This window comes from Triturus cristatus, chromosome 10 (genome assembly GCF_964204655.1).
Source record: "Triturus cristatus chromosome 10, aTriCri1.1, whole genome shotgun sequence".
Taxonomy (NCBI): domain Eukaryota; kingdom Metazoa; phylum Chordata; class Amphibia; order Caudata; family Salamandridae; genus Triturus; species Triturus cristatus.
The window spans coordinates 819,491,497-819,518,887 of NC_140593.1; the positions used below are offsets into that span (position 1 = coordinate 819,491,497).

The 27,391-nt window shown below is 45.2% G+C and overlaps 1 protein-coding gene across 4 annotated transcripts in view; it reads right to left on the reverse strand.

The window, feature by feature from the left end:
* The window catches only part of NPRL3 (NPR3 like, GATOR1 complex subunit), a 360,149-nt gene that overhangs the window by 303,987 nt on the left and 28,771 nt on the right, over positions 1 to 27,391 (reverse strand). For all 4 annotated transcript variants that reach the window (XM_085628418.1, XM_085628421.1, XM_085628419.1 and 1 more), the window contains one exon: positions 12,060 to 12,189. In XM_085628418.1, the coding sequence (XP_085484544.1) occupies positions 12,060 to 12,189 (130 nt within the window). The remainder of the gene's footprint in view (positions 1 to 12,059; positions 12,190 to 27,391) is intronic.

Genomic DNA, 27,391 nt, shown 5'->3' on the forward strand with positions numbered 1-27,391 from the left:
GCTGCATGTGGTGGTGGTAAAACAGGGGGCGTGAGTGCTGCATGTGTTGGTGATGAGGGTAAAGCAGTGGGTGTGAGTGCTGCTTGTAGTAGTGGTGAGGGTGAAGCAGGGGGTGTGAGTGTTGCATGTGATGGTGGTAAAACAGGGGGCGTGAGTGCTGCACGTGGTGGTGGTGAGGGTAAAGCAGTGGGTGTGAGTTCTGCATGTGGTGTGAGTGCTGCATGTGGTGGTGTTGAGGGTAAAGCTGTGAGTGTTGTATGTGGTGGTGGTGAGGGTAAAGAAGGGAGTGTGAGTGCTGCACGTGTTGGTGGTAAGGGTAAAGCAGGGGGTGTGAGTGCTGCATGTGGTGGTGGTAAGGGTAAAGCAGGGTGTGTGAGTGTTGCATGTGCTGATGGTGAGGGTAAAGCAGGGGGTGTGAGTGTTGCATGTGGTGGTGAGGGTAAAGCAGGGGGCATGAGTGCTGCATGTGGTGAGGGTAAAGCAGGGGGTGTGAGTGTTGCATGTAGTGGTGGTGAGGGTAAAGCAGGGTGTGTGTGTGCTGAATGTGGTGGTGCTGAGGGTAAAGCAGGGGGCATGAGTGCTGCATGTGGTGAGGGTAAAGCGGGGTGTGAGTGTTGCATGTAGCAGTGGTGAGGGTAAAGCAGGTGGTGTGAGTGCTGCATGTAGAGTTGGTGAAGGTAAAGCAGGGGTCGGAGTGCCGCGTGTGGTGTATTTAAGGGTAAAGCAAGGGGAGTGAGTGTTGCATGTAGTGTTGGTGAGGATAAAGCAGGGAGTATGAGTGTTGCATGCAGTGGTGGTAGGGTAAAGCAGGGGGTGTGAGTGCAGCATGTGGTGGTGCTGAGGGTAAAGCAGGTTGTGAGTGTTGCATGTGGTGGTGGTGAGGGTAGAGCAGGGGGCGTGAGTGCTGCATGTGGTGGTGGTGAGGGTAAAGCAGGGGGTGAGTGTTGAGCGTGGTGTCAGTAACCGTAAAGAAGGGAGTCTGAGTGCCGTGTGTGGTGTTGTTAAGGGTAAACCAGGGGGTATGAGTGCTGCACGTGGTGGCGGTGAGGGTAAACCAGGGTGTGTGAGAGCCGCACGTGGTGGCGGTGAGGGTAAACCAGGGAGTGTGAGAGCCGCACGTGGTGGTGGTGAGGGTAAAGCTGAAGGTCCTGTTTTCAGTGTTTTATGTTTTTTGTGGATTCTAGTGATGCTTTCTCATTGTTTCTGAAACCTTTTAAAATCGGTGCTTATCAGTGTTTATTCAGCTGCCTAACTCCAACAAGCATTTGCAATGCAATAGGTCTTGCATTTGCGAGAGATTGAGCTATTGGCATTGTAAATGACAATGCCTTTTATTTATGCGTTTAAAAAACTGCAAGCTGTGCATAAACAAGCACTTTGTACTTATAGTCCTTGCTTATGAGAAGCAAGACTGGCAGTCTCTTTTACTACCAGCCTTGCTTCTCGTTAGCAAGGGCTATACCTACAAAGTGCGTGTTTATGCACCGCTTGCAGGTTTTCAAAACAAATGAATAAAAGGCATTGTCATTTACAATGACAATAGCAGCCTTTGGCATTGTAAATAACAATGCCTTTTAATCAAATGATCACGCTCCTTCCAGCATGTAAGTAGAACAATGGTATGTCCTTAAAAAAGCCAAAGAGACCACACTTGTTTGTTTAAAAACCACCTTGGTGTTAAAACCTTGTTTTTCCTTCAGTTCTTTTAAAATACCCACAGTGTCTATTTGAGGGCGCCCTACACGCTTGTGTGAGCTCATGGAGCGATGACGATTAAATTCTAAAGTATGTATTATTATGGCACGTCCTTTTGAGAGAATGAATACCATCTTTTTTTTAAAAGACACACCGTGAGATCACAGTTTAAAAGGACGAGTGCACAGACTTTTGCCAAACATCTCCCTTTTTTTCCCCAAGGCTCGTCATGGGAGTATGAATGAGAGTGATCGTTTGCTGTGAACATTAATCTGTAACCTTTTGGGGCACAATAGGAGTGTACAAATACTTCCTTTATGTATGAATGTATTGTAACATAAGATGTATCTTGCTAGGAGTTACATATGTATGAAAGAATGTTGAATACATGTGATACTGGGAACTAGAAATCACAAGGAGTGTTCTTTCAGATGATTTATGAGTAGAGGATATTTACCAAATGGTACCATTACCTACAACAGAGTTGCACAAGAGAAATATATCACAAAAAAGCTTAAAACTTTCCACGTGATGGTGATGTGAATAGATAAAGATAAATGATGAAAGCCATGATTTATCCAAAATATTTTTCTTTTCAGGTTCTTAAGATATGCAAGTGGTATATTTTTCTACTCCCATAACAAGGAACAAAGGACATTGTTTGTAACTATCAGGCATATGTTCATTTATTCTATCACCCATTGAGGTGTAACAAGGATCGGTTTTTTGGTCCTGAGGAAGAAAGCCAAGGGGATGGCTTCTGAAACATGTCGACCTTGTAGGAGGGGACTCATTATAGTACACCATCTACACCTCCCCACTTTTACTATTCTCAGCCAGGGAAGACAATAAAGTATTTTCGTTCCACTAGCCAGAGAATTTTTAACCATCTCACATTTTCTTTTCACGATCCCACGTACTACACATACTCACAAATCACTGAATAAAGTGCTCCTGCGTCTACGTAAGTTGTAGCACACCCCGTCCCATAGAGGGGCGGGAAGACCCCAATGATGAAGCATGACACTGAATCAGGTTTCAGTGTATGAGGGGTATTTTAAAAAATTTTGAAACATTGCCCTTCCCACAAATGGAGAGAAGGAGCTCTGATCCTTTTGCACCATTTTTCACGTATGACTAAACACTTCAAATAAAAATAAAAATAGCAGCACACACATGGGTGCATATATATTCATATAATACATGGTACAACGAGGGGCCATCTCCTGCAGAGTATGATCTAACCCAGGTGGCAGGCGTTGCTCCATTCAGTCCTCTCGCTAGCGTGATGGATGGCAAATAATAGTGGTAGTGTGGTTGCTGGCCTGCCCTGGAACTTCCTTCTTCGGTACAGTTTTGTAAAGCAATGCCTGAAGGCAGCACATCGGTCAAAGACAGTCCAGCTGTTTGAAGCAGCCAGCCCATATTTCTCAGAGCAGGGCACCTGGCCTGCCCTTTCAAGGAGGGGTCAGAGATCACTTTCCAGACGGGTGCAGTGAGTGACTAAACCTGATGTTTGTCGGCTGCGCCATGGGACCCCATTTGACACCTATAGAGGGCGCCCTTGGTGGCACACAGTAGTGGCACCTCTTTGTGGCACACTTAGTGCCCCTTCTGACTGCCTCTTAGCCTCTACGCCTGCTTCCAAAATATCAATGGAAGCGCAGAGGCAATCTGTTTCTCTGATTAGCATGGGGCCATGCCCTCAGGCAAATGAAGTAATGCCCCTTTAGGATAGCAATGGCACTACATGTGCTCCAGTGCTATCTGTATTACAAAAGGGGTCGTGCAAGTATTTGCCACCACTCCTCTAATCACAAAGTGCTCATGCAGTGCAGAAAGCTGGTGAACACGCTCAATGCACACCCAGAGCACCTTACGTAACAGCAGCCCAGGTGTACTATCACACTATTGGTGCTTGCCAGGTCAGTTCTTTTGTGCTTGTGAGATGTAAGGGCACTAAGGTACTCCTTGTGATTAAAATTGCAGCTCTCCACTGAAACATAGGGACCAGTGATGACTCCAAGTTCAATAAATTGTCAAGTTGCTTCTCTTTAGGCTTTGCCTTTCATTGAGTAGGGAGGTCAAATGGCCAAGGCTTACTTTTGGAGGGTGGTGTGGAATACAAAGACTAGTTCAGGGAGCACATGTATGACTCAATATAAATCTAATATGCTCAGTAACATTTAACACACACTATGGAATCAATAACACTCCCGAATGCTTATCTAGGTACTCTATAACTTTTGTGTCTTTGCAGGGCTGCACCCACTTCAACAAGGAGTACAGCTGCTTGATGTACATGGGACTATCCAAGTGCAGCACCGTTTACAAGTTTTGATACTTGAGTCATTGTTTGTGATGTGCAAGGGTTGTCACACTACCCAGCGCTGCCCAGTTACTACAGAGGTTGAATAGTGTCTTAGTTCTCAACTCCAGAGAAATAATAGCAGTCAATGTTTGGGGGATTATAATGCTGGCAGCAGGGGCTGTCACCTGCTGCAACCACTTTATGGGGGATTCGACAGCGGTAACACTAGTGGTGCAGTTCCCGGGCCTCTTGTGGACACCATGGGTCTTGGGAAAAACAACAGTGCTCATGGTACTCTGAGATGGGATGGAACGTGGGCCACATAGAGAAGGCCACACAGTAATGAGGAGGTGCAAACACATGTGCCCCGCCAGATGATATGATAAATGGAGACAGGGTGAGCACCAATGCTGAAGTACAAGTACTCAGGCATCACGGAGACATCCGTATCACTGAAGGAAGGCCCACAGCAATGCAGAGGGGTAGACAAATGAGCTTCACAAACACAACTTTCTCCAGAGACACAGAGAGATGCAATACATGGGAGCAGGCAACAGGGCTAAGTAGGGAAAGTGGTGCTGCTGAAGAAAGATGCATAGTAATGCAGGGGTGCAGGCACACAGGCTTCATAAGGACTTCCCAGTCGCTTTTCGCAGGAAATCATGTGTCAGTCGCGCACAAATTACAGGATCCTGATTTTGGCAGGCTGAGGTCTTCCTGAACTCATCAAGGCGATTCTCAAGGACAGTGGACTTGGCTCTGGGTTCAATAAGGCAGACTGATTTGATTAGCTCTATGTGCAAGGGAGGTAGGGAACGGATGGATGATGCCACATAGAATGTACAGATCAGAAGAGGTGGAATTTTGAGGGGTAAATTGGTGGAAGGTGCCACAGCTAACTGGTGTCTTAGGGGTTTGCTCTTCTACTAAAAAAGAGATTTGTGGCATCTACAGGTGTTTGCCCCGCCTTTAGAGAGAAATGACTGGGCTTAGGACAGGTCCTGCATGCCCAGAGCAGTCAAACTTATTCAATTAATCAGATGCAGGAACTGACAAATCTTTACTCTATCCTGTGAGTACAGTCCTCACCTCTTCAAGTGAAACAGCTGAGCATTCCACCTATGATCACACTTGCCCTCTGGACAAGTGTTCAGAACTCCTTAAAGTAAAAGGTGACCGATGGATAATCCAAAGGGATCCGTCTGTATCCAGGTCAGTGGTATTTGGCCTGCATCCAACTTTCCATTTGGGTTCACTCACAACCCCAAATACTGAAAGGGAGCAAAACCTCACAAAGTACATTTTCCTTCCGGGTGTGTGACAACTGACAGCAGAACAGGGGACATGATGCGGGGGTGGGCAGGCAGCTCGCCGCTTTGTATAAGGTTTGTAGTCTTGGTCATGCCTTTGGCTATAACCATTGTTCAGGTGTTGCTATTATTAGATCACATTCTGACATACATGAATTGGATGGGATTAGTCCAGCCTATGCCGGCCTTCAGATTCTGGGGTGGGAATGGATGGCAGTAGCGATTGGTTCCACGCAATTAGATCTGGTGTGGATGAGTCCAGTGCTACATGTCTTTGCCTTCTGTCTCACACACCCTGCTTCACCTGGATAATGGTGCGCCCACCGGTCACGTTGGGGGTCGACAATCGGCTCCAGTGTTCAATTTCAACCCTGGCCAAGCAGCCAATTGATCAATTGTGGTGAAGTAGGAGAAGAAGACAAGGTCAATGGTCAGACACACCACAATGTTATCACCGAACCAAGATTTCAGACTCCTCTCCTCACAGCCAAACAAATCATCAAGATGCAGGGAAGGGATTGGCACAAGGTGGAAGAGAGTCAGGAAGCGTCTGTGAGTACATCATAGGCTTATCAGAAGGTCACTGTTCTCTATTTACATGCAACATATGCCACAATACTGGCTGTTAATGCGGTTTTCTCTTCCTGATTCATGTGATTTATGTAGCATAGTGTCTAGAGGTCAGTAGTGCACAAAATGTCAACAATTCGACAACTAAAAGAAGTGGAACAGCTGGGGTGCTGGTGTTGCAGTCTGTGTTGTAGACTACATATGCACACTGTCTGATTAACTATACGTATACTAACATTGTCTTTCTGTGATTTTGCATCCACTATTATGTACAACAGGCACACTCAAACTCTGCAGTTTGGTAGCACAGTGTGATCTTTGCCAAATTGTCACTGAGAAAATATAGGAGTTTACATTTCTAAGAGGCAGGCGAAGAAGCTGTTGACCAGTGAACTGAGGAAAACTGCATTAATAGAGCCTCCTATTACATTAACATATATCCCCTCAACACAAATTCTAATGCCAGGTAAGATAACATCCAGGAACTTACCCAAGAGCCAAAGAAGAATCCTCAAGATACAAAGAGTAGGCCCTCTCGAAAGTCCAGCAATGAAGCCAGAGACAACTGGAAGGCCTATAGCAGAAAAATCTCCAAAATAAGGCCCACAGCATATGAAGTAGGACCCAGTACTACAGAGATGGCTATAGCATCATGTCAACCACTTGGCAGAGGAGCTATCCTACAAATACATTAACTTCTAGTAGGAAAAAGGTGAGGATGTATGGCAACTCAAACACTTAAAGAAACAGGAGTATAGTCGATGGTGAATGTCTGCTATCTAAATGGATAGTGTCCGTGGGAGGGTTCCGAACTGTTCACTTCCATTCCTGTAAAGAGTGAGTCAAGAAATCGGGCCTTGCCGGATAAAATCTGGAGAGATGGAGGAAAGGAGGGATTCTAGAGTCTGGTCCACATCTCCACCTCGATCTCTATACTTTTCCTATCACTTCTCAGCCACCTCTGACTTAACGTCCGCTAATGAATGTTCTAGTAGGTCAATTAATAAGGAAACACACCTTTTGAGGATCTCATCAAACACATGACCGACTACTGCATAGAATACAGGAGTGCGGCTTGGGTGGGACAGTGCTTAAGTGGTTCTCCTTCTTGGAGGATAAATACCAAGAGGTTTGGTCCCCTCTTTTCGCCGCCCCCATTCCTCCTTTGAAGGTGGTTGTCCCTCAGGGTTCTATTTTGAGCCCGACACTTTTCAACATCAACATGTCCCCCTTGCTGCCCTGGCTGAAGCTTGCGGTGCGACAATAATCTCCTATGCTGATGACACGCAGCTTCTGTTTACATGTGAAAAGGGCGAGGACTTAGTAGGGGAGAAGATCAACAAATGCCTAACTAGGGTTTTCACATGGCTCAGAGAGAATCAATTTAAATGTAACCCAGAGAAATCAGAGATAATCCTCTTCGGCTTTCCATCTCGGGACGAGTGGAAACAATGGTGGCCATCAGACATGTCACCTCACCTCCCCACGCCTCGGTTAACACGGTCAATAACCTGGGTGTTAAGTTGGATGACATCCTGTCCATGAAAGCCCAAATCCAGTCAGTCGCAGGATCCTGCTTTGGCCTCCTGCGAATCCTCAAGAAATTTCTCCCCCTACTGCCTCTCACCCACAGGAAGACTGTGGCCCAAGCCATGTCTCTAGGCTAGACTATGCCAATGTCCTATACCTAGGCCTCCCGGAGTACCTAATGAACAGACTTCAGGTGGACCAGAATGCACCCGCCAGGGCGGTCCTCATGCTTGGACCGAGATCCCGGATCTCACCCCACCTGAAGGCGTTGCATTGGCTTCCCGTCCGAAAAAGAATCTGCTTTAAAGCCCTGGTTTTAGCTTTAAAGGCTTTACAAGGTACAGACGCACACTATCTTAGAAGGAGAGTCACACACTATGTTCCCTGCAGTACCCGGAGGTCAACTTTTCGGCATCAGGCGGTTGTTCCCAAGTTTTCCTGCACCGGTACTGGAGGCTGCTCTTTCCAAGTCCAGATTGCCCGAATTTGGAACCTTCTGTCGGTGACACTTAGACAGGTGTTAGACCTACTTACCTTTAGGAATCTGCTGAAAACCTGGCTGTTCCAGCAACAATCTTAAGGATTTTTCCCCCCCTTCAGGGACTTCAACAGTCTAGCTCCGGGGTTCATAAGCGCCGGGGCACTCTTCCTGAGTAGCTGTGCACTCTACAAATACCATTTGACATAACATAACATAACACAACATATGGGTATTGCTGTGGCATCTACTATCCCCTGTGATTCAAGGGGAATCCCAGAATGACATGCTCTCCAGAATTCCCAACAATAAGTATTGGTAACCCCACAAACACCAATCCCTGATGATGACCCAAATTCCATACATCACAAGCTAATGGATACATTTGGTGCCCAAAAAGAGACTCATAGCCTCAAATAGCAATCTGTACAATCAGAATCACTATGTAAGCGCCATCCTCAATGGATGCCTGTGCGTATGCTGTAGCACGCAAGCCATTCTCTCACAGTCTGTCTCGCAAAAGAATGGAAAAAGCACCAAAGGCAGCACCAAGTACCTCCTGCACAAATATAGTGCTGGTACTCTGCAACCAAACATGGCCTTTCAGAGAACCACAAACCAACAGTTTGTCACTCTGATGCAACCAACTACTATAAAGTTGGATGTGGGCAACAGTATCCCCAATATACTGAATACCAACGTTCCATATTATATCCTGATAATTCCAAGGGGAACACCCAAGCGGGGATAATAAGAACAGAAAGAAGAAATGCGAGAAAACTAAAGAAAGACCATTTTGAAATTCCCAGGGTGAAGGACAAACTTGAAGCTAACCAAAGTACTTAAAGAGACTACATGCAAACCGAAAGTCTGCTGACCAAAGTATGTATTTCTGAAAACCTGAAACTTGGATGCGGCCCATGGATAGCAAAATATTATTTCTGCACCTATCAGAGGAAGTACATTCACAGTCAGACAGGTGTACTTGGCTTTAAAAAAAATACAGGGATAAAGGAAACAGGATAGCAGTGACAAAGGGTGTTAGACCTGGCTTTTTCAGTGGGTTTACCCCCAGGCTTTTTGCTCTCCTGTTTTTGACCCTGTTTTGTTTGTTTTAGCACTCTGGGCACTTTACCAGTGCTAAAGTGCATATGCTCTCTGTGAAAATTGTGCTTATGGATTGGCGTTTCCAATATTGGCTTTTTGATTTACTGACAAGTACAGTGCACTGTGTGTGCCCAAGGCCTGTAAATCAAATGCTACTGGTGGGCCTGCAGCACTAATTGTGCCTCCCACATGAGAAGCCTGTAAATGTATCTCAGACCTGCCACTGCAGTGTCTGTGTGCAGTTTGGTACTTCCATGTTGACTTGGCAAGTGCACCCACTTGCCAGTCCTTAACCATACCCTTTATTGCATATAAAACACTCCTCCGGTAGGCCCAAGGTACCCCTGTGGGCAGGGTGCAGTGTATGGGAAAGGTAGGACATGTCCTGAGGTGTGTGACATGGTAGTGAAATATAGTGCTCTTTGGTTTTCACTATGGAAAGGCTATCTGTTCCATAGGATAGAATAGGAGTTAATTTATAACATCTTATAAGTATAACTTCCTATTGGGACAAGGTAGAAAGATATTGTTTAGTATGCCTGAACTCAAAGTATAAAATGGCATCTTTTAGTAAAGATGGTGTTTATATTGTGTGTTTGAAAATACCACTTCTAGAAAGAGGGTATTTTCTTGCTTAGCCATCCTGTGGGCCTCTACCGGTTTGTGTATTGACTGTCTGGTTTTGGAGTGACGGGGCTGGGGATGTGCATTCACTGTAGACAGCCACTGGAGGGGTAGTGAGGTGTGTCCTGCCTTTCCTGGATGAGTCGGGCTGGGATTAATAGACCCGAGCTGCAAAAAGAATAGGGGGAGGAGATTTCCTTGCACCTGAATAGGCCTGGTCAACCTTACACAATGTTGTCTCCACCTCCTGCCAGGAAGCTGGACCAGAGAGGACAGAACAGGTTTGGACTGAGCACAGAAACTCTCTCCGCCACAAGAGAACAAAGAGAAATGCAGTATAAATATTGGGCCCCCAGAACTTTAGATTTCTTCTGGACTCAAGAGGAACCTCTGCCAAGGAGAAGAGCTGGAAAAACTGAAGGAGAAGAATTGCCCCTTTGCTGTGTGCTGTCTAGGGTTGGCCTGTACTGGCTGTTGCTGCAAAGGAGAAGAACTGTGTGTATATCCTGCTTGAAGAATATCTCCAAGGGCTTGGTGTAGACCTTTCCTCCTGTTCTGAAACATCAGGAACACAAAGACTGCATCCCCTCTGTCTTCCTGCACCTGGAACTGCTGTTTCGGCTACCAGAGAGGGAAATAGCAACACCTACGCCACAAGTGACGCCACGACCTGCAATGAAGCCGTGGGCACCGCTCATTTAGTGCACGACGCACCGCCCCAATTTGCACTGCAGCCCGACGCCGCACCGTATCGACTCGGAAGCTGTCACCAAGGCCACTGCCTGCACCGGAGCATAGTGCACCGCTCATGATGCACCGCCTCGACTCGCACCACAGCCCTGACTTTACCAATGCCGGTGCTTTATTCTCATGGAACCGATTCCTGACGTGGATGACCTTCCAAAATTCATCGACCCCGCACCGTTGTAAGGAACCGATTCTTCAGAGCCACCGCAAAGTCACCTACCCGGCAACAGTAAGGAATCGATGCCTCACCTTCCCTGCATCACAGTAAGGAACCAACGCCTCACCACCCCTGTGGTTGTAAGGAACCGATGTCACCCGGCGCCAACAAATCATCACCTCCTGGACGCCGTGCACCATCTTCGTTTTCGTTTCCCAAGGTACTGGTCTTTGGGGTCCATGTGACTCCAGGCCAGACGCCACGCACCCCGCGGTCGGCACCATACTTTGGGATTTTTATATGTCACTACATGGTACTAGCTCCAGGTGGAGCTATTTGCTGCTACAAGCTTTATTTGTGTGAATAACCTATTTTTGGTGATAGCTGAAAATACGTATTGTGGATTTTTGTCCTTTTGGTCTTGTTTGGTTTGGATAAAGATTTCCTATTTTTCTAAATTGGTGTGGTGTTCATTTGTAATGTTTTCACTGTATTATTGTATGTGTGCACAAATGCTTTACACACTGCCTCTGAGATAGGCCCGTCTGCTTGTACCAAGCTACCAAGGGGGTGAGCAGGGGTCATCTAAGGACGTATCTCCCTTACCCTGACTAGAAGCAAGGGTTCCTCCTTGGACAAAGATGCAAACCATTGCCAACTAGAGACCCCCATTTCTAACAAAGGGGGATACAGAGATAAGGAAGTAACAACAATAACCCATTTGCCTGTTACACAATGGAGCATCCTAAGACCTGTAGGGCTGCATGCACTGAAATGGAACCTCAGTGCATGGGTACCCCACCTCTAAGGAGCCAAGAACTCTCATGCACACTCCATACATTCGGTGACTACTGTGAGAAGTGTTGTGGCCTTTTCGTTATCAAACGGAGACCGCTTTGGGTAACCCCCGTTAAACAATACGGTCCAGCACTCCCTTGATGAGCCTCAAACCAATATAATAGAAAGGTATTCTCTGGAAACTTACGGTGTTGGACTCCTGTATAGGAAAACATACTGGAAATGCCAGAATGATATAATAATGAACAGTTTGTCACACGCACATTGTGCAGGGACTTCCTACCATACAACACTCAATTTATCAATCTCAGACGGAAGAAATGCTAAGCTGGCCCTGCAGTGTCTCAAACTTATGGCGTGCAGCTAACTTGCCAATTGTACTGGCATCTTAATTACTGTTTGGCCTCATCAGGACCTCCGGCTGAGAAGGCTTGAAGATCTTGAATTAAAGACATCTGAAAATATAAAGACAAGCATCATTGTGATATTTTATGTAACTTTATGTATTTACATTTGAACGTGTGCAGAGGATTTGTATATATGGCAGTGGAAGCACACCGTTGTTAAGATGGGCACAGAACACAAAAAGTTAATTATGGCATTGCACAGTTTACCCCATATACACAATGGCTCTCAGAACACAATAACTCAACTAAGCAAAAAAGAACATCTGGCTATCAGGTCTCAGTAAATGCAACAAATGCAAAAGGTACACAATAGCACCAACAGTACCTGTCCCAGGGCGTGCTGCAGCAAAGTTGGGTGACCGACGAAGCGCACATTGTCTATCTTCAGCTCGAACTTCTTGCCGCACATGTCCGACTTGGTAGCCAAAATGGTTGCAAGGATAACATCTGAAAACCTTTAAAACCACAAAGAAGCATTAATGGGGCTTCCACCGTCACAGGTGCAAAGAGAGAAGAGGGCATCACTTGGAAAACGCAGCAGAAGACCACGGGTTAATGTAATTAACATTAATTGAAGTTAAATTAGATATGGAGCATATTTTTCAAGCTTGCAAAATTACAGTGTGCAGAATGTCAGGGGGGGGGGTGAGGTGGGGCATGCATGATCATACAGGGGGGGTGCATGCTGTCTGACATGTACATCAGGTGTCAGGGGGAGCATTAGAGCTGGGCCAGCTGATAAAGAGAAGAAGCCACATGGCCACTGAAGCTCTGGGGTTACAAAGCAGTTATTCGTCTACCCAGCCGTCTATGTCATGAGAAACCCGGAAGTGCCAAGACTTGCCACGCGCCGCCTCCAACTTGTAGCTGCCAACTGCAAACGAATAACATAGGAAACTTAACACTAGGCGCAACTGTGCTGAACTAGAAGTACCATGGGTAATGCTCGGAAACAAACACTAACAACTAGCTTCAGAAGGACAACTAGTCAAGCTGCTGGACCGGAAGAAGGGTGGGAGAGAAGGCTGAAGCGAGTACGCAGGGGGTCCGCCATATTGGTTACACCCAATCTGCAGAATCTTTTTAAACGGTTTAATAGCGATTGAAGATTCTGACAAAAGCTTACGCACTTGAAGCCACCCTATAGTGGAGAAGGCTCCTTACAACAATGTAAATAGCCACATTTGGGACTCGTTACAGTGACCATTTAATTTCAAAAGGGCCAGTAACAGCAGTTCTTGGACCCACAAGAATTATGAGATCCGCACGTACACAACAGAATTGTTTACTTTCAGCAACTGAAATTTCTGTGTATATCACTGGGGGGAAATCTCTTATGTATATGTTAAATGTATAAAGCGCATCATTCACCCAGGGGTACCTTGGCGCTAAATTCATAATTTCGATCATAACATACTACTATATATTACGTCACATTAAAAAAAACTATATTTTCAATAGCTTTCTGGATTTAAAAAAATATATCTTTCTTTCCGTAAATCAAATGGCAGATTAAGCCAACATTTTGGAGCTGCAGAGGAGAACACACTGCATTCTAAGCTGCCTCGTTTACACTCTGGGGTATTTAAAAGGGATAGCCCCTCTAATTGCAGTGAGAGTCTGGGTTTGTGAGAAGTAACTCTACTAGAGGATTGGGCTGGGAGTTATGGAGGGCTTTATGCACAAGCTATAAGGATTTGAATGTAATTCTTCAAGCCACCAGAATCCAGTGCAGATCCCAGGGAGCCAGTCTTTTCTACATGCCATTCTAGCTGCAGCATTCTGCACTACGTGACGTTTCTGTACCATTTTGGCGGGAAGTGCTAGGCGCAAGGCATTACAATAGACTGATGCTGATGACACGAATGCACTGACCCGATTTAGGGTTACAGTTCAGCCTAGTAATTCCTCAGCTCCCAGTTCAAGCCATGATCCCTGTTAACTTCCCCCTCCAGAGTAAATTGCACCCCTACATAGTTAACTCCAGGGAGTGGCCAACATTGGATAGAACCTATAATAAGGCTCTTAAAGAACAGTGAAAACCATGGGTCGTAATCAGCAATAGAAAGGACATTATGGTTACAACAAAAAACACAGTCATAACCACCTACAAAACAAAAAGACACCCTTGCACTGGATATGAGCTTATGCCTGACAGGACAAGTGGCATCACTAATTACACCATATAGAACTATACCACAAAGACATCATCTGTGGCATTACCAGCAAAAAAAGACAACTTTTCAAATATGTTTGCTCAGAGGGAAAATAAATTCCTTTTTCCGGGATACAATCTATCTATCTGAATGTTTATAGTGTCACTGCAGTCTTACAAAAGTGTCACTACACAGGAAATCACACTTTTGACCTTAATAACCGATTCTCCCAGCCCTGGGCAATTTGCACCAGGGTTCAGACAGAGCATCCAGGTAGCCAATGTTTTTAGCCTGGTGAACTTAGTGCAGAATAGATTTAAAAGAGGGCTCCAAAACTTATTAACACAGGTTGTGCAAGTGCCGATAAGACGCATGCGCACTAGATCTTCACGATCCTTACCATCTTAATGTTCATGAAAACTGAGTGGAAAACAAAAACAAAAAAGCAGGACATGCAGGATGCATAAGTGGGTGGGCCCACACATTCTCTGTGCCCTGTGGTCAAGTGAAAACAGGGTGCGGCGGTCTACTACTCCGCCATGGGACACGGTAAGGGGTAGAGGCCTACAAAAAAACAAAACACCTTCTTGGGCAATAGACGGGGTAAAATTATGCAATGTTTCTTGCCATACTCTCCCTAACCATTGACCAAGGTAGTGGGGCTCAAAATTCCACATCCACCATGGCACTGTTGGAGGGGAAAACATATCACCCATACTTGGGATATTTGGGTGGTGCACGTATGCACTACCCCAGCTACTTGGTATTGTCGGGGGATACAGCCACCCCTTCTCCTCACCCAGACTGGGGCTGGTAAATATAGATACCCATCATCCTTCAGCAAGGAAAGTAGGCAAAAGGAACACAATGCATCACAGAGCACCACTGCCTTTGGGACAGGGAGGGATGGAAGGTCAATCCTGGCCCTAGGGCAAAGTGGAGCTGACAGAAAATGCATTGGATTAAAGGAGGCAATTTCCCCATACACAGCACCTATGCCCTTCGGCTAAAAGAGGGGGCCAACTCACAGATCCTTCGCACTTGTACACGGCAGCAGTGGTGAGAAAGGTTCCAATCGTTCCTTGAACACGACAGCGGGGTTAAGGCTAGGTACCACACCACCCACTTCGAATGAACAAGCACAGCTCTAGAACAGGTCCTACACCTACTTTATTCTCGTTATTCTGCAACCTAACAATGTCAGTGATAGGAAACAGCTGCCTTGGAGCCCTGTTGACAATTATGAATAGGACACAGGGAGAGGGTCCTTGAGCCTAAAAGCCATTAGGGTGAGGGAGACCCACCACAGCCTCCAGATCGCCCGGCACCGAATCTGCTTTCACATTAGAAGAAATGCACATGTAAAAAAAAAAACATCAGCACTCCCCGAAGACAACTACAGTCAAGGGAGAGAGCTATGGTTAACAGGTGTGTGGTATTGGCCCCAAAAGAGGGGAAGTTAGCAAGTTATGATATGAAATATACCTATGTTACCATCCCCCATGTCCTCATTCAACCTAAACTTCATAACCGACGTACCCCATGTACAACATGAAAAATACTTCCCACACACTCAGTCAACCTTGACTCATAGTATCAATCTTTTATTTACGACTCCTTTTTACTTTCCATAAGAGATGGCAGGAGTGTGAGTTGTCGTAAAACACTGACCTTACTTACCAACTCCAATGTACTCCCTAAACCTTATCTCACACCCTGGCCTTTCATGGGTTTCAACATCGAACGTGTCTTCAGACAGCATTATCTACTAATGTGCAGGATCACAAATTAAATCTGTACAGACAAGACACTCATTCTAGTACTCATTCAGTCACTCACTGGCATCCCAGTTCCATTTTCTGTAAGGGATGACAGCATCTAATCATGGAAAGCACAACAGCAAGAGCGCTTTGTGTTGCAGCAGAGCAAGGGTGTGACTTTGTTACACATGTAAAGATGGAGGCGTGGTCATGAGATTGTTGCATTCACTTGCGGGTGACTTGAGAGCAAAGGTCAGGTTCCTCCCTCCGGCTGGTGGAGTGGGAACTGAGCCCAATGGTGTTGATCCCTTTAAAAGCAGTTGGTTTGGATTGATCACGTGATATTCAATCCCTTGAGCTACAGACCGCTCTCTCTCTCCACCATTCTTCAACATTATAAGCGTCGAATTAGCATAAGGCTGGAAAGGCATTTTTTAAGATTTTAAGTGTCAGCCAACAGACACAAGAATTCATTAAAAAAGACAAGGTGAAATGGAAAATCCTTAAGGGACCGCAGTGACTGGATTATACCTTAAAATCCCCAAATCCTACTTTTTGCATTATCTTCCAGTGGGAAAGGAGCAGTCCATGATATATATGATACTTCTAAATCCTGGAGACACTGCTGTAGGATCGATTTGTAAACTGCTGAGGATGAATAAAATGGCGGCTGCTTGATTCTCATCAAGATCTTACTGCAACTCCTCCCTAATAACCAGAATAATTGGTCTACACTTATCACTAGTAGGGGAGACAGCATGATGAATGGTGCAGGGAGCCATACGTCAGATATATGGGACTGAAGGAGAACAATAAAGACGGTGAAGGGACGGGCATTAACGTGCTCGCCTTAGCAGAACTTGAGGCTACAGAAAAAAAAACCTTGGTGCAAAATTAGTTAGCCTGGGAGAGTTTTGGAGGTGCACAACTTGTCACCCCATGTTGAGCTGCACTGCTGCTTCTTGCTAATTTCTACATGTTTCTGGAGTGCGAGTTGTTTTATTCCTTGCAGTGGGATAGACAACAATCTAATCATTTGGGCTCTTGTATAAAAATGTGCACACGCCTAGTGTTGATTTTGGGAGTCCCAGTTAGCAGGGAAACTGCTGAATGCAAACTTGAGAAGTATTCAATTTTTCTGAAATTTTCCAAAAGCATCTCTCCCGTGGACTTCTGTTCGGTGCTTAATTTGCACAAAAGTTAGTGACGGGCTCTTCTCAGGAGCACACTACCGCTGGTACCACCCATTGCTCTCAATGACAGTACCAACACAACTACTAACCATCCAGACACCTCCGCTCCACAGGACTCCTACTCGCACACATCCCACACATACACAGAACCAGATCAGGAGGACAAGCGTTCTCTTACATCAGTCCTGAAGCGTGGAACGACTTCCCACTCCGTATCAGAGCATCCTCCTCTCTTCTTGAATTGTGCAAGAAGTTGAAGGCCTGGCTTTTCAACTAACCAAACTACCATAGGCAGGACAAGGCACACACACCTGCTCAGCACCAGGATACCCTTGCGGGCGATACTGCGCTTTACAAATACTCATTACATAACATCCTATAAGTGCGATAATTTAAACTATTCCAGTCCACTCAAAGCTATAAGAATGCTGCCTGAGGCAGGTTTTATTCATTTTCAATGTGTAGATCAATGAAAAAACTGTTTCACTCATATCAAAATTAGATGACCAGCCCCCTTGTGGTGGACTGTTATAGATGCCGGTGTTGAGAATTAAGTGCCAGGCCGAGCATTGGAAATCATCTTCTCAAATTAAGCACTACTTCCACTGAGATGGAGAGCATTTATGTATTCATTCAAGAGCTCAATAAAGTGCTACAAGTCACGAAGGCCACGTCAAAGTGCAGACCAGAAAAAGAAAAGAGGAAGGAGAGAAAAGTGGTAGAGTCCACGCAAATTTGCAGGACGAGCCTAAATGTGTCATCCTTGATATGAGGCAAATGCCATGTATTCTTTATGGACACCTGTATGCTTCTTAATAAATACTCTTTTTGAACTAAATGTGGCATCCTTCAGTCGCTTTCATGTAAAGTAGGACTAAATAGAAAACCTATTTTAAGAGTTTGGTTTTCTTGAGTTGAGTTTCTTGTACTCAGGGTAATGTGACTCCATTTGGAGATGTGGGTTAAAGTACGCCCAGAGTCTGACTCCTTTCTACAATCTCTTGACTAGCCATTGTTTTATCAGATGAGCTTATGGGAGGAGAGGGGAAGGCAAGATATCTACATGGAACACAGGCTGCCAGCTCTTGAATGTAGTTCAGTTCTTTGCCCGTGTAATCTTGATTTATAAGGCACAGTGTTTTACATGTGACTCTGAAAGTTCTTGAGTTGTGCTTATTCACTTTTTATGTATGTGACCCAGTTAGAAGCAGCGTACCCCAGTTAACAAAACTCTAAATGGCACAACCACATTGTTTTGAAAGTGGCAACATGGGAAAATCATTGCTTTAACCCCCCTCCAACTTTTAGACAGGGGAAAATTGCCAAAGTAGAGGAGACTGTGTTGGTGCAAATTTGGAAAAGAAACAGTCTAATTTGCACCTCTTACATCTCAAAAAGTAGAGGACAGGAGCGGTTTTACACTTTATTAGAAACACTATGGGGTGATTTTGAGTTTTTTCAGGCAGAGTATCCTGTCGGCCAAACTTATGGTCCCCCTGCCCTATTTAGGATCGGGAGAACTGGCAGCTTTCTGCCGAAAGAACACACCTTGCCTCCATCAATGGAAAACTTTGTCCCGTGGCCCAACAAAGTAGGGACTGTCAGGGGAAGGGCAGTATGCCATACTCCCTATCTGGGGTAGAAAGTGTCATGTCCATGACAGAAAAAAAAAAGAATACTAATAATCCCCACACCCAGGGAAGTAACTCCAGGAGTCTGGAGGTCATTAGTTTTTTTATTTTTCAATAGCAAACTCCCACTTTAGGAGCTTGTTTTTGAATAACAAAATGCTGGAAAAAGATTGATGGCCAGCCATCAAAATTGATGGCGACAGTCCACCAAACTTTTTGCACCATCACAGAGGTCGGTGGTACAATTATCACAGCGGGCCGGCAGGGACTTCTAAATATGCCGGATGATAGTCAGTCAGGGTGATGGACGTAATTTTCAATTCAATTCAATTCTTTATTGTTTAACTACAAAAAGCCATTACAAATAGCATGCCACAATAAAAAGGGAAGGACAGGCAGGGATTCAAAGTGGATAATACAAGGGCAATGTACAGTTATAATGGTTAATAAGGTATTTGCATATTAATGAAATTTAAAAATCATTGACATAATAATAATGGTGCTGGACAGTACCCTCTTGGGCGTTAAAGCCAAGAGAGGAAAACAGTCACTGTTCAAAGTGCTGTGATAAAAGAGGGGAAAAAACAGAAGAGAGTCTCAAGTGCAGTGAATGGTACAACCTTACCGAAGGCTAAGGTTCACTGAGTGGCTACAGCAGTCAAAGTGCCGAGTGCATGTAAAAATAATGGCAGGCAATCAGAGACACCAAGCTGCGACAGAGTAAAAAAAATTGAAAGTTGATGGTATAAGCATTTAAAACTAGTAAAAAGCATTTGAGGCTGTTCGGGCGAGAGACTTGCAATACTGGTCCTGGCAATCGCCCTGGCTGTATCGTGGCCGAGCCAGTACGCAAAGCGAGTGATATTAAAGCCTGTCCTTGTTCCCGTTGGGGTACTGCGGCCTCTACTTGAGAGAATGCAAAAACAACAACTGATGGACAGAAAGCAGAACAATGTCGTACATTCACCCCAGTACAAACGTCTGGACTTTAATCCATTGTGTTTTTTGCTCACCATGCCATTCCAGTTTGGACCCAGCCATATGCAAATCAGTCTTGACCCAGCGCCCAATGGGAACAGTCCAGCCCGAACTGCCAGGCCAGGTCCTCCCTGGACTGGAAACATGCATCATAGGACCGTTTTCGGGCTTTCAGTCTTCATCAGCCAGGATAGCTTGACTCCAGTGGCATGGAGAGCACGGGACCCACGTCTGGGCATACCCGTCCCACTCGGGGTGAAAAATGCAAAAGGAACAATTGATAGACAGAATGCAGAACAATGTCATACATTCAACCCAGTACAGAGATCTGGGCCTAAATCCATCGTTTTTTTGCTCACCATGCCACTCCAGTTTGGACCCAGCCATATGCAAATCAGTCTTGACCCTGTGCCCATGAGGCACAGGGTCAAGGCTGATTTGCATTTGGCCAGGTCTAAACTGGGGTGGCATGGTGAGCAAAAGAATGATGGATTTAACCCAGATCTCTTGACTTGGAGTGAATGCTTTGATTTGTTCAGCATTCCGTCCATCAATTGTGTGTCTTTTGCTTTCTCGCCCTAAGTGCGCCGGGTATGCCCAGACATGGGTCCCGAGCTCACTGTGCCACTGGAACCAAGCTATCCTGGCTGATGAGGGCTGAAAGCCCGAAACCGGTCCTACGATGCTTGTTTCTGGTCCAGGGAGGACCTGGCTTGACATTTCGGGCTGGACTGTTCCCATGAGACACAGGGTCAAGGCTGATTTGCATATGGCCAGGTCTAAACTGTGGTGGCATGGTGAGCAAAAGAATGATGGATTTTACCCAGATCTCTTAACTGGGGGTAAATGCTTAGATTTGTTCAGCATTACGTCCATCAATTGTGTGTCTTTTGCCTCTACTTGAGAGAGCTGCTATTTTAAATTTTTCACAAATTTAGCACATCTAACCAGCACCACGACCTGCTACCAAAGCAAATTAAGGATGCCTTTGTGAAGGTGCAGACACCCTCGGCCTTAAAAAACGGTTTAAGCAAGAGTCTCCTTTGATGGTCTAAAACGGGGCAGGCCGTAATTACCTCCGCCACCCTGATGGATGGAGTACCGTCCACCAAACTATAAATCAGGCAATATATCTTTAGAGGCTGACCATAATAAAACATACCCAAATGCATCACAAGACGACACTAATCAGCCTAGGATGGAAAATTCACAAAACAGGAGGTGCCAATAGCATTATAAAGCAACATTAGACCACGTGTCTTTCAAACTGCAGTAACATAACAGCATAGAGTTTACCATACAAAGATAGAAACTCAGATATAAAGGTACACATGCCTGCTAAAAACAGGAAGAATGTGTTGCTTACAACACAAACTCAATAAATAGCTTGGTTTGAAGCCCGGACATTCCTATACTACTAGCATTTGCATACAGTCGTTTCTACCCCCTTCACTTCTGTGTGGCAGATAATGTAACACCCTTAGAACACATGTCTGCATCTACAGACAGCCCTAGGGTGTGTCGTCCTTTTCCTGTAATCTCTCGATAAACACGTAAAGCCATCGGGTCCCCCGCCCAAAGGCAGACAGCAACTCAGACAGCTATCCTTGTTGAAAAGTTGCAAAATAAATCAGACAGACTGCACGCAGTATTTGAGTAGTATTTGCAATAAAAAGATATTTTAAGTTAAACAAAAAGTGTCTTGAACAAAAATGAGAAGTCCCAGATGGGAGAGTGGAAATAGCTTTCGCAGAGGACACGAACTCTGAAACTAAAGGGATCTAAATATTAAGGCTGATGAACAGTGACGGGGGTCCTTGGAAGCATGGAAAGTCAGCAAAGCCAGGGTGGAAATATGATATGAGGGACAGCAAGAGCTAAAGGGGAAGATGTGTCCAAAGCAAGCAGAACCGCAGCATTAAGCCCAGAGGTCTCGGGGATAGACCGGAAGACGTTAAAAGGCAGGTCCCCAAAATACGCGCCAAACAGGAAGTCATGCGTTTGCGTTCCAAGGATCCGAGCAGACGGGACTGAAAGAGCTGCTACGGTTCTGGCACTCTATGAACTATCTGGCGCAAAACAGCTGCTTGCCTGGATGCCAGAAAGATGCAGTATTTATAGATTGTGGGACTAAGCCAGTAGTTTAATATCAGGGCGGCACATATTTAATGTTGGCGGAGAACTGGAGTTCATTAAAACGAGATATGCCGAAATGAGACGGGTGCTCAGGGCTGAGATTGGGGGTGCACTCTAAAGCCAAAATCAGGATCCCGACCTTAAAGACTGTTTGCTGGGTTTTCGGGCTTTATCCGCATATCACGTTGCAAAATCGGTGGATAGGGTATAACTACTTTTAGAAAGTGGTCGAAGGGGGGGGGGGGGGGGAGTAGGGGAAATGTAGGCGTAGAATCAGAGGACGGGAATAACCCGAGGATTAGGGAAGTGTGCGGAGTCAGAGATGTGGCCAGAAGGAGCAAACCATCCCAATTTTTTGTATTTATTTTGCATTTCACTGACCAGTTACAGCTCATTACGTTATTTAATTCAAATTGGCATTAAAATACATTCACAAATTGGGATACGTTTCCAATCACAGTATGTCCCAAATACGCTTCAAAGGGCTATCACAAGCCGTTTGACTCGGAGCCGTGCAGTTTCTGTCATCAGCACATTTCCTCCCCTTTTCCACAAAAGCAGTTCAAACATGAATGGCAAAATATCCTATTATGCAAATGTTTTCCACATAATTATAGCTCTGCCATATTTGGTACATAATGCATCATCTGCTGCATAATCTGACGCTTTTAACTAATAAATTGTAGCTCAAACGGATCAAAAGTTACTAAAAATTTGACTTGTGTTGCTGCGAAGTGAAGGGCCCTTTGCAAAGGTTGACTGGTTACCCTTTTCACTGCTACATTTGTATGTTAGTATGTGTAAAAATGTCAAAATAATAAAGTATGAGAAAATATACCGCATTACGCTGCAGCCTTTTTCTTGCGGCATAATATACTTAACACTGCGGCATAATTTTGTCCTCAATTGCTGCATAATTCCAGTAACTTCAAAGCAGGCAGCACATTGTAAAAGTGCTTGTGCAGGAAGCAAAGAGACTGAAGTTTGTAACCTTATTTTGGTTCACAAATCTTGCATTGCCGAGCCCTGATGAGTTGCAGCTACTACTGCTGAAACAAGGCCAATGGAGGTACAAAAGGGCGAGGCAGATTGGCATCAAGCATCCTGTGACCTCAGTGACAGAGTCACTGTTGCTCTAGGGTGTGCTGCTTCGTAGGCCTGCCGACAAGACAGGAGGTGAACTTCAGTATGGATTGCGGTGGACAGGCCTTCAAGGTTATCCTACGCTTGCCACCGCTAGGGTCCACCTGCTGATGCTAAGACACCGGGGCTCCTAAAGTCTAGCAGGGCCTTCTAAGGTCTAGCAGGGGAATGTGCTCTCTCAGGAGAGTGGTTTGGTGGACTGGTCATGAAGGCTGAACCTGGTTCCCCAGTTCCTAATTCAGCATCTCTGGCCAAGGTGCCACATCCTCTCCCCCACTGGACACCATACTGTCCCACTGACAGAAACTCGCACAGCCTTCAACTACAACCCAATTGTGCCCCGCTATAAACACCTAGATGAGATTCAATTCAAATTATACACTAGACAAGAGTAATATGCTGGCTTAAAAAAAAGTAACAACATTTGGAAAAAGCAAACACTCTTAGGGAATACAACTTAACACTTTTACACTCATTATTCAGAAATCAATGTGTGTTTCTGCCTGAAAAGTTAAGGGCATGACTACAGGGCCCTGGAAGAGACCTGTGTCAGTGTCCATTGCGTATATCCTTACAAAACATAGGCAGTATAGTTTAAAAAGACCACATCCCTGAACTAAAATAAGGAAAACAACTGATAAGGATCACATTAAATGTTTTCCAATCCACTCATTGAGCAGGTATTGCAGTTCCTCCAGGAATGGCGCACTTCCCCACTTGGGAAAAAATGCTGCTCAAAGAAAGATGGGAAAAGTAAAGTAGCACTTTATTGGCAAACTCTGTAAAGTGGCGCTAATGTGTTTGGTGGTGAATAAAATCAATCCAGCCAATTTGTGACCACTCTGTCTTGCTTTGTTTAGTTATGTATTTAGTGTTCACATTTTAAACCTTTTTTCTCTCCTCCCGAGGCTGTATTTTGGAATAGAAAAATGTCAGAAAAGACATTTGCAGCAAAACTTTTCCCTCTTTTTTTGGATCCATTTCACAGGGGAACGAATGAAGGAGAGGAAAGAAAAGTCACGGTTTTCAGCAAGTGAGGTGGAGCATGACAAAGAGAGAGAGAATAAGAGTAAGAAAGAGAGGGGGCCGGCAGCCAGCGGTGGAGCAGGAGAAGTGGACACTGTCCTTGACTTCTGAGCAAGAAGGAAACCACAGCCCTTTTCCTTCTCTGCCCGCCTGCCCTCGAACAGCCACGAACGGCCCGGCTATTTCGTCCGCCCTGGGACGCATAGCAGAAATAAACAAGCATTAGCATAGTCAATAGGTCTTGCCTTTGGGACCTTATAAGTGTTTAGCTATGCAACAGTTGCATAACTAAATACTTGGTCCCAAAAGCGAAACCTATTGGCTATGCAAAGCGGCCGTGCAGCCGCGAAAGTGAAAGTGATCGCGATCAAACATCAAAGCGGCCGTGTGGCCGCGAAAGTGAAAGTAATCGCGGTAAAGCGCGTCGCGAGCGCCCGCGCGCACATGCACTGTAGCTCTAGGCTGGCCTGGTAGCACTTTTTGGAGCCCTCTCAATAAGTCTCGCCAGACCAGCGCATGCGCTGGGTCAGGCAAGACCTAAAAAATAGGGGAACGGACTGTATTAAATTAATGAAGTAGGGGCACGCCGTGCCACGCCGGCCGATCCCGCCCACTTCGACCACTGCTTTTAGAAACATGGTGAGTGCATGAACTGAGTTAAGATGAAAACCATAACAGGGACGTGGCTCCAACTACGAGTCTATATGCTAAAAGAAATCAACACGGTCTTTCAACAGCTACCTGGAGAAAAACTATTTTGCTCTTTGTCATGCCAGTAGAAGGCAACTGGGAGGCAGACATGTCTTGGAAGTTGTTGTCTTATTCAGAAAGCAGATAGCTCATCCTACAACTGTGTTTAATGAATGGAGGCTCAAAGATTGGTTAAAGCATCAAGAATGCTTGAAAGTCTATTACAAAAATGCCAAACGTGGTTAGCATTGACTGAGAAGAATCCATGGTCTGGACCCACAAGATACTTTACCACCTACCTCCCAGAGAGGCCGAAATATAAACATGAAGAGTGAGGGCAAACTATAACTGTAGGTCATTTTGCAGAGAAGAGTGAGAAAAATGCACGGAGCATCATAACCTACTGTAATTCAGTAAACAGGGTGCTGATGGCCAGAGAATGTATAGGAAACCCACTCTACTTAGGACCTCAGAAAAAAAGAGGTACGATGCAAGAGTAAAATACGTGTATAGACTTAGAAATGGCCACGTTTGCTTGACAAATGCCAGCGTAATTGCCTCGCGCTGTTTGCACCCAGAAAGCGCATCAGGAGCTTTAACAGTGGTAGATAGCAAAACTTCACCCACATTCAACAAAACCCTATGGCAGAAAATAACGCCTGTCATGTCTCAACAAAGATGATAGCCTGAAGAAGGCACATCAAGAGATGGAACTAGTTGCCACATTCTCTCTCTCTCTCCCTATCCTTCTGTTACAAAGACACACAGTTCGCATCTTTGATACCCCCACTGACTACAAATTGGTGACATCCCGTTGCACAGGGCTCTGTACATAAATATGATCACCTGCCCAGGCACTTTTAGATATTCACACACAGTAACAACCTCACGAAGATTAATTATAGATCTAGGATTTTAAACACATGCTTTCCCACTCCCTTCCAAACATTGACTAAAGAGCTATTTTCCCTGTCTGTATGGCCCGTTTGTTGCCACAACACAATAAGTAGAAAAATACAACTTGGTCAATTGTGCAGGAAGCACACACCATTCTCTGTCACTTACTAACACGTGATCCTCAAACACAGCTCACAACCCTGGTGGTGGCTTTCTGCTCAACAAGTTTGGTTAGGATTACTGCATTCTCACTGTTTCGTATGGACCCTTGGGCTCACAACACAAAATGTTATATGGCCCTCAGAGGTTTTAATCACTTACTGGTATCTTTTCGTTCAACTCATGTACCATAAATAAAAGGAGTTCCTTTAAGTCGTGTGCAAACACAGGATATACTGGTTGGACAAGAAAGTAAGGGTCCAATATACAAATGGATTTTCAACCCTAAATGTATGTTTACGGATAAAAAGGGCGGTATTTTTGCCATCTAGGTATTTTAAGTGGATACCGTGCAAGTTCATTTAGTCTGAAATAATTGTATGCAAGAACTGTGTACAACCTGGCAGTAGTAGACAAACTCAAGCAGTGGCTTGTGGAGTAATAAGGCTTGGTTAGCTATGTCAATCTGTTAATGCCCATAAATAGGTCAGTCTGTGAGCATTCTCACGCACCTCTCTGACCCTTGGAAGTTTGCAGCAAGGAAGCGAAGTGTTACCACTGAGTGTGCACGCTCTCATAAGAGCTGCTGAATCACTGCAATTTGGCATGAGCTCTCAGGTCTTTCTAACAATGTCTGTATTTTTTAATTATGAAGATCACAATCCGCATCTTCACAAGTATTTACTTGGACAGTGCATCGCCTGAGACATGCGGTCAGATTGCACTACACCAGCTACCCCCAGGAGCCCCCCGCACTGCTATCCTTGCAGTTTGCCCTCACCACCCCCAGCAATAAGAAGATAATATCGAATTTATATAAGTTGATAGGACTCGAGAGAGTGCCCGCTCCAGATCAGAGCCGTGAACGCTGGTCTGAATGTTTGCCTTCACCAATATCAGAAGATGATTGGAAATATGTTTGTGGCTTGACTGGAACGATAAGCATGAATGGCAATTTGAGAATTGTACATTTTAAATACATACATCAAGTTTATTACACACCGGAAAGGTTGCATAGATATGGTTTGCGAGCATCGGACCATTGTAAGAGGTGTGGCCGGGAGGGTGCTGATTTTATGCACTTAGCCTGGGGGTGCTCGAGGGTGTGGGCATTTTGGGAAGAGGTTGTGAGTCGCTTAAGAGAGATGGTCGCGATGGAGATACAATGCACTCCACTTATTTGTTTGCTGTGTTGTGTGCTGCATGTCAAGGGTGTTAAAGGCCTGTTTGTGCGCCTGGCTTTGTTGTTGGCAAAGAGGAGAGTGGCGATTACATGGGGTGGCAGATGTTGGCCGAAGATTGATCTTTGGATGAAGGATCTGGCATATTACAGAGATAATTTATCGATATATGCGGAGGAACTTCCCCCGAATGCACGGCCCAGAGACATTTGGGAACCACTGCGTGTCTACCTTCTAAACCATACTGAATCGGCTGAGTCTCAGAGCTAGGACCGGATACCGCGAACAATGGGTCCATGCAGAGTTCATATTCAAACACTGAAGCCTAGTGACACAAACTAGGATTGCGCGCTGTCAGGGACGTGAACTATTTATTTTTGGTTTATGTATTTTGTTTGGGGTCGATAGGGGTATTATCGTTTTTTTTTTTTTTTTTTTTTTTGAAAAACCTTTATTGACGTTTCAATCATTTACACGTATGGGCCTACAACCCCCCGGGGCCGGCCGCTAAGCAATCAGAACAATAAAAGCACGTGTAAACACAGGCGGCACCTCGGAGAGCAAAGTCTACAATACAGTATAGTCCGGCCAAGGAGCCGCTCAGGTAGGACACCAGGAGAGAAAAGGTTTTTCATTTTATGATAAAACAAAACAGTAGGATCAGGTGCCAAACAGTTTCCCAACAGCGATAAGGGCTAGGATAAGAG